Below are 17,037 nucleotides of genomic sequence, written 5' to 3'. Positions count from 1 at the left end.
ACTCCACGTTTTGTGTTAGATCCACACAGTGTCTTATCATCGCTCCACTCCAATGATAAGACACAGTGAATCTAACACAAAACATGGAACGGATCTCACTACATTCCAGAAACCAGGAGTCTGATATCTCTAAACTAATCTTGACTCATAGGTAGGACTGACCTGGTGGTCCGATAACCTGTTCACTCCTCTTGGTCTTCTTGTTGTTTCTTGGTCTTTCCCCCTGAGCTCCCTCCATTTATTGTTAACAAAGTTAAACTAACATGGCCACCTCCCTCACTGACCATCTTCCAGCAACGCTGACCCATATCAGGCTTCCACTCTCTCCCTCTCATTTCTCACTCTGCTGTGTGCTCCCAACTGATGGCCCAGTGTTCTCCAGAGACCCTTCCCCCAACCCCAACCCCATTACCAGGAGGCTTTCCCATTGTGTGTACTCACTGCTGCATTGAAGGAGGAGGTCCCCTCGCACCGGATCTCATGGCACCTGATGATGTCAGGCTGCTGGAAGGAGCATCATATTCTTCAACAAATAAAATATACAAGAAATACATTTCAGAATTAAACCCAAAGGCAGCAACAAATGCAGTCAGACTTCACCACATGGAGGGCCAGCTACCATCCCATAACTACCTACATAGAATTACATAGAATTTACAGGCCACTCAGCCCAACTGGTCTGTGCCGGTGTTTATGCTCCACACGAGCCTCCTCCCTCCCTACTTCATCTCACCCTATCAGCGCATCCTTCTATTCCTTTCTCCCTCATGTGTTTATTCAGCTTTCCCTTAAATCCATCTACACTATTCACCTCAACTCCTCCTTGTGGGAGCGAGTTCCACATTCTCACCACTCTCTGGGTAAAGAAGTTTCTCCTGAATTCCCCATTGGATTTATTAGTGACTATCTTATATTTATTGCCCCCAGGTCTGGTCTCCCCCACAAGTGGAAACATCTTCTCTAGGTTTGCCCTATCAAACCTGTCATAAATTTAAAGACCTCTGTTAGGTCACCCCTCAGCCTGCTCAATCTTTCCTGATAGTTAGAACTTCTCAGTTCTGACTGGTTATTCTGACAGCACAGTGTAAGTACTGAACTCTGGGCCTTTACCTGGTCTAATACCCATGACAGCTTGGGCAGCTGTAGTCAGCTTGCCTCTCGATGGAGAACCTAATGTCTTTGTCCGGGGGTGGGGTAAAGAAAAAGAAATCATTAACATTTTGAGCGAGAGCTTCGACAACAGCTAACACTGATTGTACAGATGCCAGCCCAGCTCCAATGAGCAGGTTAGCAAGACTAACTTACCTATTTGTACCAGTTAGTCTGGTTCATTTAGTAACACTCTCACCTCTGAGTCAGAAGGTCACAGGTTCACGCCCCACTCCAGAGACTTGAGCACATAATCCAGGCTGACACTCCCAGTGCCAGTACTGAGGGAGTGCTGCACTGTCAGAGGTGCTGTCTTTCTGGATGAGAAGTTAAACTGAGGCTCTGCCCTCTCAGGTGGACATAAAACGTCCTCTGGCATTATTTGAAGAGCAGGGGAGCTCTCCCCGGTGTCCTAGCCAACATTTATCCCTCAACCAACATCACTAAAAACAGATTATCTGGTCATTATCTTATTTGGTCCTTGTGTGCAAATTGGCTGCCATGTTGGCCTACAAAGTAACAGTGTCTCCACTTCAAAAGTATCTCTGGCTGTGTTGAGCTTTGGGACATCCTGAGGATGTGACAGGTGCTACATTAATGCAAGATCATCCTTTCTAGAATTGGCACCTTATACGATAACTGGAAGTTATTTTTCTCGCCCAGTGATCAAGCCTCCTCTCCTGAAAGTGTTGTCTCTCGCTGAGCTCTGGTGCCATGGGAACTGGCTGCCCAAACTAACCTCACCCAGGTGGTCATTCCTTGTGCGTGGGCCTCAACAACAAATGCTAGTTGGCTATTTTACCATGAAGGGCGTTGCAGACTGATCCGGACCTGACCTCTGTCGCTCATCCTACACCCGTGAACTCCCAGCACGAGTCACCGGATAGGGATCGGGAGCAGGAAACCCTGACTGATTTCTTTCATTTCCCCCTTGCCGGACCAGTGATGGTGGAATGGGCTCCACCAAGAGGCATAGCCCAGCTCGCATACGAACCACGGCCACTTGGGGCGAGGAATCCCGGGGCTGCAAGCGCCCGTAGAAACACATCCTAACCCGGGTCTGCGGCTTCAGGACACGAGGGGATGAGTTTCGACCTGGTGACTGTACCGGATGTGGTGACTGCTCTGAGGTGGTGACTGTACCAGATGTGGTGAGTGTAACGGATATGGTGAGTGTACCAGATGTGATGACTGCTCAGAGGTGGTGACTGTACCAGATGTGGTGACTGCTCGGAGGTGGTGACTGTACCAGATGTGGTGAGTGTACTGGATATCGTGAGGGTACCAGATGTGGTGAGTGTACCAGATGTGGAGTGCACCGGATATGGTGAGTGCACCGGATATGGTGAGTGCACCGGATGTGGTGATTACCAGATGTGGTGATTGTACCAGATGTGGTGATTACCAGATGTGGTGATTACCAGATGTGGTGACAGTACCGGATGTGGTGACCTTACCGATGATGGTGAGTGTACCGGAGGTGCTGCCCGTACAGGAGGAGGTGAACGTACAGGCGGTGCTGCCCGTACAGGAGGAGGTGAACGTACAGGCGGTGCTGCCCGTACAGGAGGTGGTGAATGTACAGGCGGTGCTGCCCGTACAGGAGGGGGTGAATGTACAGGTGGTGCTGCCTGTATCGAAGGGACGCTCGGTGGCTGATGCGAGGTGGACGGCACAACAGGACTTCTGGCTGGGCTTGTGATCTGCTTGGTGGCCATCTGTACTTGTGCCATAGGAGGTGGAGCTCTGGGCTGGTAAGAGGAAGAAGACTGTGGGATTTGCTTGGCCACAACTTTGCGGTTGACGTTGGTCTTACAAAAGTTTATGTGCCGCTCTGCAGCTGTGTCGTTAAAGCGTCTGAAGCAGTAGGGACACTCAATGTAATCTGTGGGTTAAAACACACACACACACAACCAAATGTTAGACAATGTCACACTTTTAACCGAACTTATAGCACATACAGCTCCGATGTTACACTTGGACAAGAGGCAGACGGCGATGGGTTCATTTCCTCTGGCGGCATGCTGCTTAATGTGTTCACTTAGAATTCCTTCTACACTGACCTATTTACATTGTTAGCTGTGGCACAGTGAGTAGTGCTCTCAAGGTCATGGGTTCAAGTCCCACTCCAGAGACTTAAGTACAAAATCCAGGCTGACACTCCCAGTGCAGAATGAGGGAGTGCTGCACTGTTGGAGATGTTGCCTTTTGGATGAGACGTTAAACCGAGGCTCCGTCTGCCCTCTCAGGTGGACGTAAAAGATCCCATGGCACAGGCACGATGGGCCGAATAGCCTCCTTCAGTGCTTTAAGATGCTAAACAATTCTAAACACCAACTGACCCAGTAATGTGCAGCAATATGTTTTTGCTACTTCCATTGTTAAAGGGTGAAAGGTAGTTAGCAAAAAAGAGCAAGGGGAGATAAACTTGTTAATGCCTGGGCACGCCTTGTGAAAATCCAACAGAGAGGAAGCTGGCAGGGCAAAACAAGGGGTATAAAAATAAAATGGAGCTCTGAACTCCCACTCAGTGCTAGCGTGAGATTTCAGGAGAATGGTCTTGATTTCCAGGTACCCTAGAACAGTGTGAGGAGCAGTGTGGTGGGTTTAGGCGGAGCTGTTGGACTGCGAGAGGGAGTCCTCACTCTGTTGGCACTCCCAACTGATCCCCACTGATTCATCCCAACTGATCCCCACTGACCGACCCAACTGATCCCCACTGACCGACCCAACTGATCCCCACTGACTCATCCCACTGATCCCCACTGACTCATCCCACTGATCCCCACACACCGAACCAACTGATCCCTGCTGACCGATCCAAATGATCCCCACTGACCGACCCAACTTATCCCCACTGACCGACCCAACTGATCCCCACTGACCGACCCAACTGATCCCCACTGACTCACCCCACTGATCCTCACTGACCCGACCCAACTGATCCCCACTGACCGACCCAACTGATCCCCACTGACTCACCCCACTGATCCCCACTGACTCACCCCACTGATCCCCACTGACTCACCCCACTGATCCCCACTGACTCACCCCACTGATCCCCACTGACTCACCCCACTGATCCTCACTGACCCGACCCAACTGATCCCCACTGACCGACCCAACTGATCCCCACTGACTCACCCCACTGATCCCCACTGACATTCTTGACTTGACCCCTTCATTCGGCACTAAAATATTCCGATCTATTCCCGCTGAATCTGGAGTGCATAAGATACTGTGTGTTCCAGCCTGAATGTCTACCCTTAGCTTGATAAAGCACATCATTTACAAATTACTGCACTGAGCATGTCCAATTCACTGAAAATCATGTCACCTCCCCAGCTTCCACAGTCTGTTAAAAACCCCGCAACACATGAAATCATACAGTGGAATAATTCATCTCATTCTATGAACATTCAAACATCCAACAAATGACAGACAGGAAAAGGCCCACTGGTCCATCTAGCCTGACCCATATAATTGTGATGTCTTGTGCATCACGATACACTCACTCCCCACCCCACCCCCACTACAACAACTTTAACATGGAAAAATGTCCCAAGGCACTTCACAGAGGTGTAATCGGACAGAAACGGGCGCTGAGCCACATAAAAAGCTAGTAGGACAGGTGACCAAAAGCTTGGTCAAAGAGGTGGGTTTTAAGGAGCATCTTAAAGGAGGAGAGAGAGGCGGAGAAGTTTAGGGAGGGAATTCCAGGGTGTAGGACCCAGGCAGCTGATTCCACAGCCATCAGTGCGCAAGAGGCTAGAGTCGGAGGAAGGGCAAGTTCTGAGGGGGACTGTAGGGCTGGAGGAGGTTTCAGAGATAGGGAGGGGCGAGGCCATGGAGGGATTTGAAAATAAGGATGAGAATTTAAAAATTGAGGCGTTGTTGGATCAGGAGACAGTGTAGGTCAGCGAGCACAGGGGGCTTGGTGCAGGTTAGGATACGGGTGCCAGAGCTTTCGATGAGCTTAAGTTTATGGACAGGGGAGGATGGGAAGCCGGCCAGGAGAACATTGCAATAGTGGAGTCTGGAGGTGACGAAGGGAGGAGCAAAGGCGGGTGATGTTACGGATGTGGAAGTGTGATGGAGGGGATTATGTGGTGGGAAACTCAGCTCAAGGCCAATGGAACACCAAGGTTGCGAACAGTCCGGTTCAACCTGAGATAGTGGCTGGGGAGGGGGATGGAATCTGTGGCTAGGGAACGGAGTTTGTGGCAGGGACAGAAGACAATGGCTTCGGTCTTCCAAATGGTTAATTCTCTGACAACAGAGGCTGTGAAGTGGTCAAGAGAGGAGGGGGAGAGGTAGAGCTGGGCGTCATCAGCCCACATCGGGAATCTGGCCCCATGTGTTCCAATGATGCAGCTAGTGGACAACATGTAGGTGAGGAAGAGGAAGGGTCCAAGGATAGATCCTTGGGGGGATTCAGAGGAAAGGGTGCGGGGGCTGTCTCTACCCGCTAATCTGTGGGAGATTAAGTGTTTTGTGGTGCTGGCTGTGTCCTCCACTTGTATCAAAAGCAAAATACTGCGGATGCTGGAAATCTGAAATGAAAACAGAAAATGCTAGAGAGGCTCAGCAAGTAAGGCAGCATCTGTGGAGAAAGAAACAGAGTTAATGTTTCAGGTCGAAGACCTTTCATTAGAACTGGAAGATGTTAAAAGAGTTTTTAAGTGAGTTCAGAGCCAGGGAAAGGAGGGGAGGGAGGGGGGGGGAAAAGGACAAAAGGGAAGGTCTGTGATAGGGTAGAGGACAAGAGTGATTAAATGACGAAAGGGATGATGGTGCAAGGCAAGGAGGGTGGGAATGGGACAGGTGAGGAAACAAAAAGCTTGACCAGGAGTAGCTGTAAATGGCAGCAACAGAACCATTACCAGCACTGGCTGACTGAAAAAATGGGAGCAGTGGTTCTGATCTGAAGTTATTGAAATCAGTGTTGAGTCCGGAAGGTTGTAAAGTGCCCAATCGAAAGATGAGGTGCTGTTCCTCGAACTTCCATTGAGCTTCATTGGAAACGTGTAAGAGACCGAGGACAGAGAGGTCAGAGTGGGAGCGGGACGGGGAATTAAAATGACAAGCGACCGGCAGGTCAGGGTCACACTTGCGGACAGGGCGGAGGTGTTCAGCAAAGCGATCACCCAATCTGCGTTTGGTCTCCCCAATGTAGAGGAGACCGCATTGTGAGCAGCAAATACAGTACAGTAAATTGAAAGAAGTACAAGTAAATCGCTGTTTCACCTGGAAGGAGTGCTCTGCTTGTATGTTTACAGTCCAAATGTAATAATCCAGATTGTGGGTTATTTTGTGCCAAGACGTCAAGATTAAACAGCTAATAAAACAGATTGAATAAAGCGAGGCACCTGGATTGAAACTGGGAGGTGGTGGAGGGGGAAGAGGCAGTCCCTTTTTTACAGCATCTGTAGCAAGCCTGGCTGATCGGATGGAGTTGATGAAATCCTCATGCTGTTCTCTCCAGTGTGTTACTGGGGGCGATAGTTTCTGCAAAGGCACAAAATAAGGAGTGATTTGCAGATGATAATATTTCCACGAGGCACACGACTTCTGAATGTACGCTCCCAAATAAGGAATTCTCCTCACACCGCATCACAATCAGCTCACAATCCCACGTGAAATAACTGTAAATAATCCAAGGCCCAAAATATAACTGTACATAACCCAATACATCCCAGGGCCAGTAGAACTGTACATAACCCAATACATCCCAGGGCCAGTATAATTGTACATAACCCAATACATCCCAGGGCCAGTATAATTGTACATAACCCAATACATCCCAGGGCCAGTATAATTGTACATAACCCAATACATCCCAGGGCCAGTATAATTGTACATAACCCAATACATCCCAGGGCCAGTAGAACTGTACATAACCCAATACATCCCAGGGCCAGTAGAACTGTACATAACCCAATACATCCCAGGGCCAGTATAATTGTACATAACCCAATACATCCCAGGGCCAGTATAATTGTACATAACCCAATACATCCCAGGGCCAGTAGAACTGTACATAACCCAATACATCCCAGGGTCAGTATAATTGTACATAACCCAATACATCCCAGGGCCAGTATAATTGTACATAACCCAATACATCCCAGGGTCAGTATAATTGTACATAACCCAATACATCCCAGGGCCAGTATAATTGTACATAACCCAATACATCCCAGGGCCAGTATAATTGTACATAACCCAATACATCCTAGGGCCAGTATAATTGTACATGATTGGCAGCCACTCCCTCCACCACTGGCGCACCCTAGCTGCAGTGTGTACCATCTACAGGATGCACTGCAGCAACTTGCCAAGGCTTCTTCAGCAGCACCTCCCAAACCCGTGACCACCACCATCTTGAAGGACAAGGGCAGCAGGTGCATGGGAACACCATCACCTCCAAGCTCCCCTCCGAGTCACACACCATCCCGACTTGGAAATATATCGCCGTTCCTTCATCGTCGCTGGGTCAAAATCCTGGAACTCCCCTCCTAACAGCACTGTAGGAGAACCTTCACCACACGGACTGCAGCGGTTCAAGAAGGCGGCTCACCACCACCTTCTCAAGGGCAATTAGAGGTGGGCAATAAATGCCGTCCTCGCCAGCGACTCCCACATTCCAAGAATGAATTTGGAAAAACTGTAAATAACTGACACTCTTCCTTCTCCCTACACCCTCACAGTTTGGATCAATACTTTTTGCACCGTGTTGCTGTGGCCTATTTCATCAAATCATAGAATCTTACAGCACAGAAGGAGGCCATTCAGCCCATCATGCCTTCTCCGGCTCTCTGAAAGATCAAACTAATTAGTCCCACTCCCCCCGCTCTTTTCCTATAGCCCTGCAAATTTTTCCTTTATAAGTATTTATTCAATTCCATTTTGAAAGTTAGTATTGAATCTGCTTCCCCTTCAGGCAGTGCATTCCAAATTATAACAACTTCCCAGAACCCCAAGACTGTGGCACTCTTTACCTCAGTCCTGACTCCCTCCTACAATGCTTTTCTAACCCTGACCTTATGGATCCCAATTCTCCCCCTCCAGAAAAAATTCTGAAGTGTGTTCAGAAGAACCTTCTTCATCAGTACGTTTCTGGCCCGATGAGGAAGGAGGCATTGCTGGATCTGGTTCTGGGGAATGAGGTGGGTCAAGTGGAGCAAGTGTCAGTGGGGGAACATTTAGGGAACGGTGATCATAGTATCATAAGGTTTAGATTAGTTATGGAAAAGGACAAGGAGCAATCTAGAGTAAAAATACTTAATTGAAGGAGGGCCAATTTCAGTGGGTTGAGAACGGATCTGGCCCGCGTAAATCGGAATCAAAGATCGGCAGGCAAAACTGTAATCGAACAATGGACGGCCTCTAAAGAGGAGATGGTTCAGGTACAGTCTAGATACATGCCCAAGAGGGGGAAAGGTAGGGCAACTAAAGCCAGAGCTCCCTGGATGACAAAAGAGATAGAGAGCAAGATGAAGCAGAAAAAGAGGGCATGTGACAGATGTCAGGTTGTTAATACAAGTGAGAACCAGCCTGAATATAGAAAGTTCAGAGAGGAAGTAAAAAAGGAAACAAGAGGGAGTATGAGAACAGACTGGCAGCCAACATTAAAGGGAATCCAAAAGTCTTCTACAGGCGGGTAGTAAGAGGAGGGGTGGGGCCAATTAGGGACCAAAAAGGAGATCTACTTATGGAGGCAGAGGGGATGGCCGAGGTACTAAATGAGTACTTTGCATCTGTCTTTACCAAGGAAGAAGATACGGCCAAAGTCACGGTAAAAGGAGAGGTAGTTGAGATACTGTATGGGATAAAAATTGATAAAGAGAAGGCACTTGAAAGGCTGTCTGTACTTAAAGTAGATAAGTCACCCGGTCCGGATGGGATGCATCCTAGGTTGCTGAGGGAAGTAAGGGTGGAAATTGTGGAGGTAGTGGCCGTAATCTTCCAAACATCCTTAGATACAGGGGTGGTGCCAGAGGACTGGAGAACTGGAAATGTTACACCCTTGTTCAAAAAAGGGTGTAAGGATAAACCCAGCAACTACAGGCCAGTCAGTTTAACCTCAGTGGCGGGGAAACTTTTAGAAACAATAATCCGGGACAAAATTAATAGTCACTTGGACAAGTGTGGATTAATAAGGGAAAGTCAACACGGATCTGTTAAAGGCAAATCGTGTTTGACTAACTTGATTGAGTTTTTTGATGAGGGCAATGCGGTTGATGTGTATATGGACTTCCAAAAGGCGTTTGATAAACTGCCGCATAATAGGCTTCTCAATAAAATTGAAGCCCATGGAATAAAAGGGGCAGTGGAACCTTTTTTACAGAATTGGCTAAGAGACAGGAAACAGAGGGCAGTGGTGAGTGGTTGTTTTTCAGACTGGAGGAAATTATACAGTGGTGTTCCCCAGGGGTCGGTACTGGGACCATTGCTTTTCTTGGTATACATTAAAGACTTGGACTTGGGTGTACAGGGCACAATTTCCAAATTTGGAGATGACACAAAACTTGGAAGTGCAGTAAACAGTGAGGAGGATAGTGATAGACTTCAAGAGGATATAGACAGGCTGGTGGGGTGGGCAGACATGTGGCAGATGAAATTTAACGCTGAGAAGTGCGAAGTGATACATTTTGGTAGGAAGAATGAGGAGAGGCAATATAAACTAAATGGTACAACTCTAAAGGGGGTGCAGGAACAGAGAGACCTGGGGGTATATGTACACATGTTATTGTAGGTGGCAGGGCAGGTTGAGAAAGCGATTAAGAAAGCATACGGGATCCTGGGCTTTATAAATAGAGGCATAGAGTATAAAAGCGAGAATGTTATGATGAACCTTTATAAAACACTGGTTCGGCCACAACTGGAGTATTGTGTCCAGTTCTGGGCACCGCACTTTAGGAAGGATGTGAAGGCCTTAGAGAGGGTGCAGAAAAGATTTACTGGAATGGTCCCAGGGATGAGGGACCTTAGTTACGGGGATAGACAGGAAAAGCTGGGATTGTTCTCCTTAGAGCAGAGAAGGTTGAGAGGGGATTTGATAGAGGTGTTCAAAATCATGAAGGGTCTAGACAAAGTAAATAAAGAAAAACTGTTCCCATTGGAGGAAGGGTCGAGAACCAGAGGTCACAGGTTTAAGGTGATCGGCAAAAGAACCAAAGGCGACATGAGGAAAAACGTTTTTACGCAGTGACTGATTAGGATGTGGAATGCACTGCCTGAAAGGGTGGTGGAAGCAGGGTCAATTGTGGCTTTCAAAAAGGAATTAGGTAGGTAGCTGAAGGAGAAAAATTTGCAGGGCTACGGGGAAATAGCAGGGGAGTGGGACTAGCCGGATTGCTCTTGCAGAGGGCCGGCGTAGGCTCGATGGGCCGAATGGCCTCCTTCTGTGCTGTAACCGTTCTATGATTCCACTCTTCAGCCCCAGTTGTGTCCTTCCCCGTGGACCTTGACCCTTTCACCTCGGATTGTCCTCAAACAATGCAGGATTGTGCACTGAGGCAGTGGGGGTCCTCGCTGCGATAGGTGGTCAGTCATACCTTTCCAACTGACGGCGCTCTCACCGATGAAAGATCTGTCCCAGCAGCTCTTTGCTTGTACGAATTGAAGACTTTTTTTCTCTTGGAAGTGACTTTGCTACAGATCGGTTCATGTCTTTCCTTAAAATAAAAGCAGTGTTGAGCTTAACGGTGGGTTGGAATCAGTCCCAAATAATCATGTTAAGTTTTAGTGGGATTTTCCTCCTCCAACTTTCTCCCTTAACTCCTCCCCACTCCCCACCCCCAAGTAGGGGTTGCCAACTCTGGTTGGATGTATTTCTCTCGCCTCCAACTGCCCCACCCCCACACTCCCACCATTGGTCGCCCAACACGTCTATCATTGCCTTCCCACCAAGTATAAAGTGAACAGACTCTTTGTTACACGATTGGATGATTTTTGACCATCAATCAAACAGCCAATTTTCCCATCACAAATATTTTTACAACTAATAAATGAAAGTGCTCAAAGAAAATGAAAACAACATACAATTTTGTTTAATGCCCCGTTGATTTTTCTCCTGAGTGTTGCTCGCAGCAGTGTCCTGGGAGATTAGTCTTTAATTCCTGGAGACTCCAGGCCAATCCTGGAGGGTTGGCAACCCTCCACGGTGAGCTGTGGCCCTGCCACTGACCCTCTGTTGAACTACCTGGGGCAGGATAGGGCAGCTGTTGAGTAACTCTGATTGAGCAGGAAGTGCTGATGACCTCATGGGGGAACGTATGTGGTGGAATAGCTTAGCCTCACACTGCAAAGCAGCTGAGCCTGCATCTGTCAGGATCGACCTGGGCTGCTTCAGCAGTGTGTGAGGTTAACTGGGTACATGGGTTTGGTGGTACGGAGATAGAAAGAAAGATTTGGATTTAAATAGCGCCTTTCACAATCACAGAGTGTCCCAAAGCGCTTCACAGCCAATGAAGTAATTTTGAGGTGTAGTCACCGTTGTAATGTAGGAAACACGGCAGCCAATTTGCGCACAGCAAGATCCCACCAACAGCAACGTGATAATGACCAGATCATCTGTTTTTTAGTGATGTTGGAAGAGGGATAAATATTGGTCAAGACATCGGGGAGAACTCCCCTGCTCTTCTTCAAAATAGGGGCCATGGGATCTTTTACGTCCACCTGAGAGGGCAGACGGGGTGTCAGTTTAACGTCTCATCCGAAAGACGGCATCTCCGACAGTGCAATGCTCCCTCATTCAGAAGGTTGTGGGTTCAAGTCCCACTCCAGAGACTTGAGCCCATAATCCAGGCTGACACTCCAGTGCAGTACTGAGGGAGTGCTGCACTGTCGGAGGTGCCGCCTTTCGGATGAGACGTTAAACCGAGGCCCCGTCTGTCCTCTCCGGTGGACGTAAAAGATCCCATGAGACTATTCAAAGAAGAGCCGAGGAGTTCTCCCTCGTGTCCTGGCCAATATTGATCCCTCAACCAATGTCATTAAAGCAGGTGATCTGGTCATTTATTTCATTGCTGTTTGTGGGATCTTGCTGTGCGCAAATTGGCTGCTGCGTTTCTTGCATTACAACAGTGACTACACTTCAATCATTCTTCATTAGTTGTAAAGAGCTTTGGGATATCCTGAGGTCCTGAAAGGCGCTATATAATTGCAAATCTTTCTTTGTTTCTTATTTCACACAAAAAAATTAAGCTCCCACAAGCGGCATTCTTGGACAGGACTAGCAAGAAAATCACCCTGCGGCGCTTCAAACTAAACAGTCCCCTTTTGGTGATAACCAGGCCGGCCTCTCACTCAAAGTGGCCTCAAAAGGCAGGCTTGAGTTTTGTGATTTCTTAGGCCCCACAGTGAGCTTGAATATTCATTTTGTCAGGACATGGTGGGGAGGGAGGAGGAGCAGCAGGGGGAGGGGTAGCCATGACGGTTCACACCCTCCGCCATAGCGTCACTGTTGGATGACCAAGAAACCTGCAGGCACGATCCCCCCTGTCTGAGGACGTAAGAGTACCAAGATGGCAGCCTGTGCCCAGTTACTGGTTTAGGCCGTGGCAAAATAAAATCACTGAAACATCCCTTTAAAAGATGATTAACAGCCTGAGACGTAGCAGAAGGTGAAGGTGGCCCACAATCACGGTTAACGAAGCAGAAGCAACGCCTTAAAAGAAAAGTTCCCGGAGAGGCTTGACAGGAAGTGAAGGCAGGGAAGGAAATTGAGGAAATAAATCTTGTAAGAACTTACCAGATTACTGGATTCAAATTTTCTCCCACAGTTTCGACAGGGTACAAGGTTCTGCTCTGTGGTCAAGAAAAGAAAGTTAAATAAATTGAACTTCGACGCTTTTCATTCGTGAGAACGTGATCCAGTCCCACCGTGGCAGTTTGGAAATGAAAAGCCGCAATCAGTAAAAGTGACCGTGAAGCTGTCGGATTATCGTTAAAACCCAATTGGTTCACTGATGTCCTCTATGGAAGGAAACCAGCCGTCCTTACCCGGTCTGGCCTATACACGACTCTAGTCCCACAACAACAGGGTTGACTCTTAACTGCCCTCTGAAGTGACCTAGTAAGCCACTCAGTTGTATCAAACCCGCTATCAGTGGTTCAAGAAGACGACTCGGGGGCAGCAAGGGATGGGCAATAAATGTCGGCTATGCCATGACGCCCACATCCTGAGAACGAATGGAGAAAAAATATTTGAATGAAACATTTTCATCACTCTGAGTGGCCATGGCACTAATACACTGAGTGCTAATAAGGACTCAGGAAAGTCTGGTATGAAAAAGGCCATTCGGCCCATCAAACCCATTCCTTTCAGCAGCCATTGTGCACAATCATGGAGTTGCTCCCAACTTATTGAATCTCCAAATGGAGATGAGTGACCAAGGTTGATATTTTCAAGAAGGTAAGCCTCTCTGAAATTTCTAGTTGCCTTTTCTAATTCCATACTTTTGTGTGCATTAGGGTCTAAAATCTTGCACGTCTACATTGTTATCTTTGATCTTAGTGAAATCAAGGTGGGGTGGGGGTGAAACTGGTCAGCCAATCGACAGCCCATTTTACACTCTCCCTGATCAACGGCAAAGAAGATGGAGCGGGTTGTAAAACGGGCGGGGTGAAAAATGGGCGGGGTGAAAATAGGTGGGGCATAAACCGGACGGGGTGTAAAATGGGCGGGGCATAAACCAGATGGGGTGTAAAATGGGCGGGGCATAAACCGGGCAGGGTGTAAAATGGGCGGGGTGTAAAATGGGCGGGGTATAAACCAGGCGGGGTATAATTTGGGCGGGTCAAAAAATGGGCAGGGTGTAAAACGGGCAGGGTGTGAAAGGGCCGGCCGATTCGCCATCTCCCGTATTACACCACTGCCTGGGGCTGATTTCACCGCTCCCAAATCTAAATTTCTCAGTGGATGCTAGAACCCAAATGTCGATCCGAGCCAGATTACTCGTCACTTCTGGTGGACTGTTAAACGCCGGGTCTAATAGATTTATTTAATTGGGAGGCTAAGATGAACGGCCAAGGCCCATAAAGCAGCCCAGATCCAAGGCTGAAAAGAGAAGACGAGGTAAATCAAGACTAGTTGGCAAGACTGACCCCACAATTGAGTTTTAAAAGCTTGCAGGTGTCAACTGTGGCTCAGTGGCTGCACTCTCGTCTCTGTGTCAGGAGATTGTGGGTTCAAGTCCCCCGCCAGAGACTTGAGCACAAAATCTAGGCTGACACTCCAGTGCGGTACTGAGGGAGTGCTGCACTGTCGGAGGTGCCGTCTTTCAGATGAGGTGTTAAATCGAAGCCCCATCTGCCCTCTCAGGTGGACGTAAAGGATCCCATGGCACTATTTGAAGAAGAGCAGTGGAGTTCTCCCTGGTGTCCTGGGTCAATGTTTATCCCTCAATCCAACATCACTAAAACAGATTATCTGGTTACTTATCACATTGCTGTTTGTGGGACCTTGCTGTGTGCAAATTGGCTGTTTCCCTACATTACAACAGTGACTAAACTTCAAAAGTATTGGCTGTAAAGTGCTTTGGTCATGAAAGGCCCTGTAGAAATGTAAGTCTTTCCTTGTAGATTGTAGGAGAAAGAGTTGAGGGAGATTGTTAATAAGGTTGTGAGGGAAGATTGGATTAAGAGTAGACAACTTGACTTCAACAAAGTTTGGAGGAGTGTGCAGGACAGTGTATTTGGAGCTTGAGAGGGGAAAGGTCATGGAAGCAACGATTAATGTAGCAGGAATGAGAAAGAGACGTACAAGAAAATTTGGATGGAGAGGGTGGAGGAATTGGGCTTGGAATCAAAGGTCAGGCTGATGAACCGTTGGATACGTTACCACTCTATGGTGTACACCTCCACGTGGACAGGCTAAGTCCCGAGCTCCAGTAGGTCTGGTGCAAAAGGAGGCTTTGGGGAAAAGGCAAACTCAACACAGAAACAGGAAACAGTAAACTGGCACAACTCAGCATGGAATGTTGAGAGGTGCCATGGCAACAGAGAGTGCTTTTATTGACCGTGGGACCGTTGCACCTTTCAGATTTTGTTCAATGGGCTGGAACGATCACTTCTGATTGAACAACTTGCATTTATATAGCGCCTTTAACGTAGTGAAACGTCCCAAGGTTCTTCACAGAGGCAATTATCAGACAGAATTTGACAACAAGCCACATAATGAGATATTAGGACAGGTGGCCAAGAGCTTGGTCAAAGAGATAGATTTTAAGGAGCGTCTTAAAGGAGGAGAGGTGGAGAGGTTTAGGGAGGGAATTCCTGAGCTGAGGGCCTAGGCAGCTGAAGGCCTAGGCAGCTGAAGGCACAGCTGCCAATGGTGGAGCGGAGGAAATCAGGGATGCACAAGACCTGGAGGAGCGCAGAGGCATGAACACGATGGGCTGAATAACTTTCAATGATTCTATTATTTAATCTGAGGATTGTAGGGCTGGAGGAGGTTACAGAGATAGGGAGGGACAAGGCCATGGAAGGATTTGAACACAAGGATGAGAATTTGAAAATTAAGGCGTTCCCAGGCCGGGAGCCAATAGATTAGCGATCACAGGGGTGATGGGTGAACGGGACTTGGTGCGAGTTAGGATACAAGAGTGTGGTGAGGATTTACCAAGTTATTTGCTTATGTGTGTCTCCAATTGGCGGCACAGTGCTGTGAGAGTATAGAAAGTTTTCAAGTCTGCATCAGTTCAGGGTTAGATTGGGAAGAGGGACAAACTCGTGCACAGATACTCAAGTACCCTCCTCTTTTTCCGTGGGAGGATGGCGTTCTTTACGGAGTGTGTTTTAGATCTGATGGTTTCAAGAAAGCAAAAAGCCAAAACATAATGAGCCATAATTTGCTGTCAAAATAACGGTGAGGCTAATAACACTCACCGTTATTTATGCGCAAATGCTACAGCAACTTCAGGCGAGATGCAGATGCGCGGTTAAACGCAAATCCAAAAGTTGCTGTCCGAGATGTGCCGTTAGCTTCGCGAAAAAGACATCTCGCTATCTCACCATTGACATGCATTCAATGGTGTGAAATTGCTGTATTTGTGCAGTAGATATGAACCACAGAAAGTTAAGTCCTGTCCATTTCAGTTTAAGTACCCTTTTAACGATGTGTTAATTACTGCCAGTCAATCTTTCTGGCACTGAAAATTAACCATTACAAGTGTGGAGTCTCATTCCTTTAGATATTTAGAGATTTTGAAAATGTCAAATTTTAAATTAAATTCTTTTTTTTACTTTTCCTTTCTGTCTCTTTTTTCTCTCTTAATCCAATCTTTCTTTCCCTCTCCATTATTCTTTCTGTACCTCCAATCACTCGAGTCACATATAGGCCTAGACTGGGTAAGGACGGCAGGTTTCCTTCCCTTAAAAGGACATTAGTGAAATGGGCTACTCTCAGAGTTCCTCTATGTCCACTCCCTCCCCCATTAGCCCCAATGTTATTCTCCGCTGAGAGCTGCCAAGAGTTTCATTCAGAGCCTCGCAAATAGCCCCAAACGCCACCAATACAAAGGTAATCGATCCCTGCAGTCATGGCCCAGAGCTGCCACTGACTCTGAAGAAGATGATATCTGATTTCATCTTCAGAGGCTGAATGACATTGAATGAAGAACCATTGTGATGTCAGCACTGCAGTGTAATAACGGCACATGGCTCATAGGGAGAATCATGAGCCTAATGTTCTACCTTGATCTTAACGTTCATCCCTCTCCTAGTCTCTCACGCACTCTGTAATTACCTCTACCCTGCTTTTGCAATGCAGCTCCCAGAACTGTACAGCAGTTCTTAGAAACCTTTAACCTCATTCAAAGTTGTTTTTTCCTTGCTGCTGCAGTGTTAACATTTGCTTATTTACTTACGAGAAGCATTCAT

The 17,037-nt window shown here is 47.5% G+C and overlaps 1 protein-coding gene across 1 annotated transcript in view; it reads right to left on the bottom strand.

Moving 5' to 3' along the window:
• The window catches only part of LOC137324290 (zinc finger C2HC domain-containing protein 1B-like), a 19,841-nt gene extending 2,804 nt beyond the window's left edge, over positions 1-17,037 (bottom strand). The window contains exons 1-7 of the mRNA XM_067988431.1: positions 17,025-17,037; positions 12,908-13,005; positions 10,710-10,829; positions 6,519-6,657; positions 2,607-3,034; positions 1,111-1,177; positions 442-523 (exon numbers count right to left, since the gene is read on the bottom strand). Coding sequence (XP_067844532.1) covers positions 442-523; positions 1,111-1,177; positions 2,607-3,034; positions 6,519-6,657; positions 10,710-10,829; positions 12,908-13,005; positions 17,025-17,037 — 947 coding nt within the window. The remainder of the gene's footprint in view (positions 1-441; positions 524-1,110; positions 1,178-2,606; positions 3,035-6,518; positions 6,658-10,709; positions 10,830-12,907; positions 13,006-17,024) is intronic.

This window comes from Heptranchias perlo, chromosome 8, assembly GCF_035084215.1.
Source record: "Heptranchias perlo isolate sHepPer1 chromosome 8, sHepPer1.hap1, whole genome shotgun sequence".
Classification (NCBI taxonomy): domain Eukaryota; kingdom Metazoa; phylum Chordata; class Chondrichthyes; order Hexanchiformes; family Hexanchidae; genus Heptranchias; species Heptranchias perlo.
The sequence above is the reverse complement of the archived record's forward strand: the minus strand, read 5'-3'. Positions and strand labels throughout refer to the sequence as shown.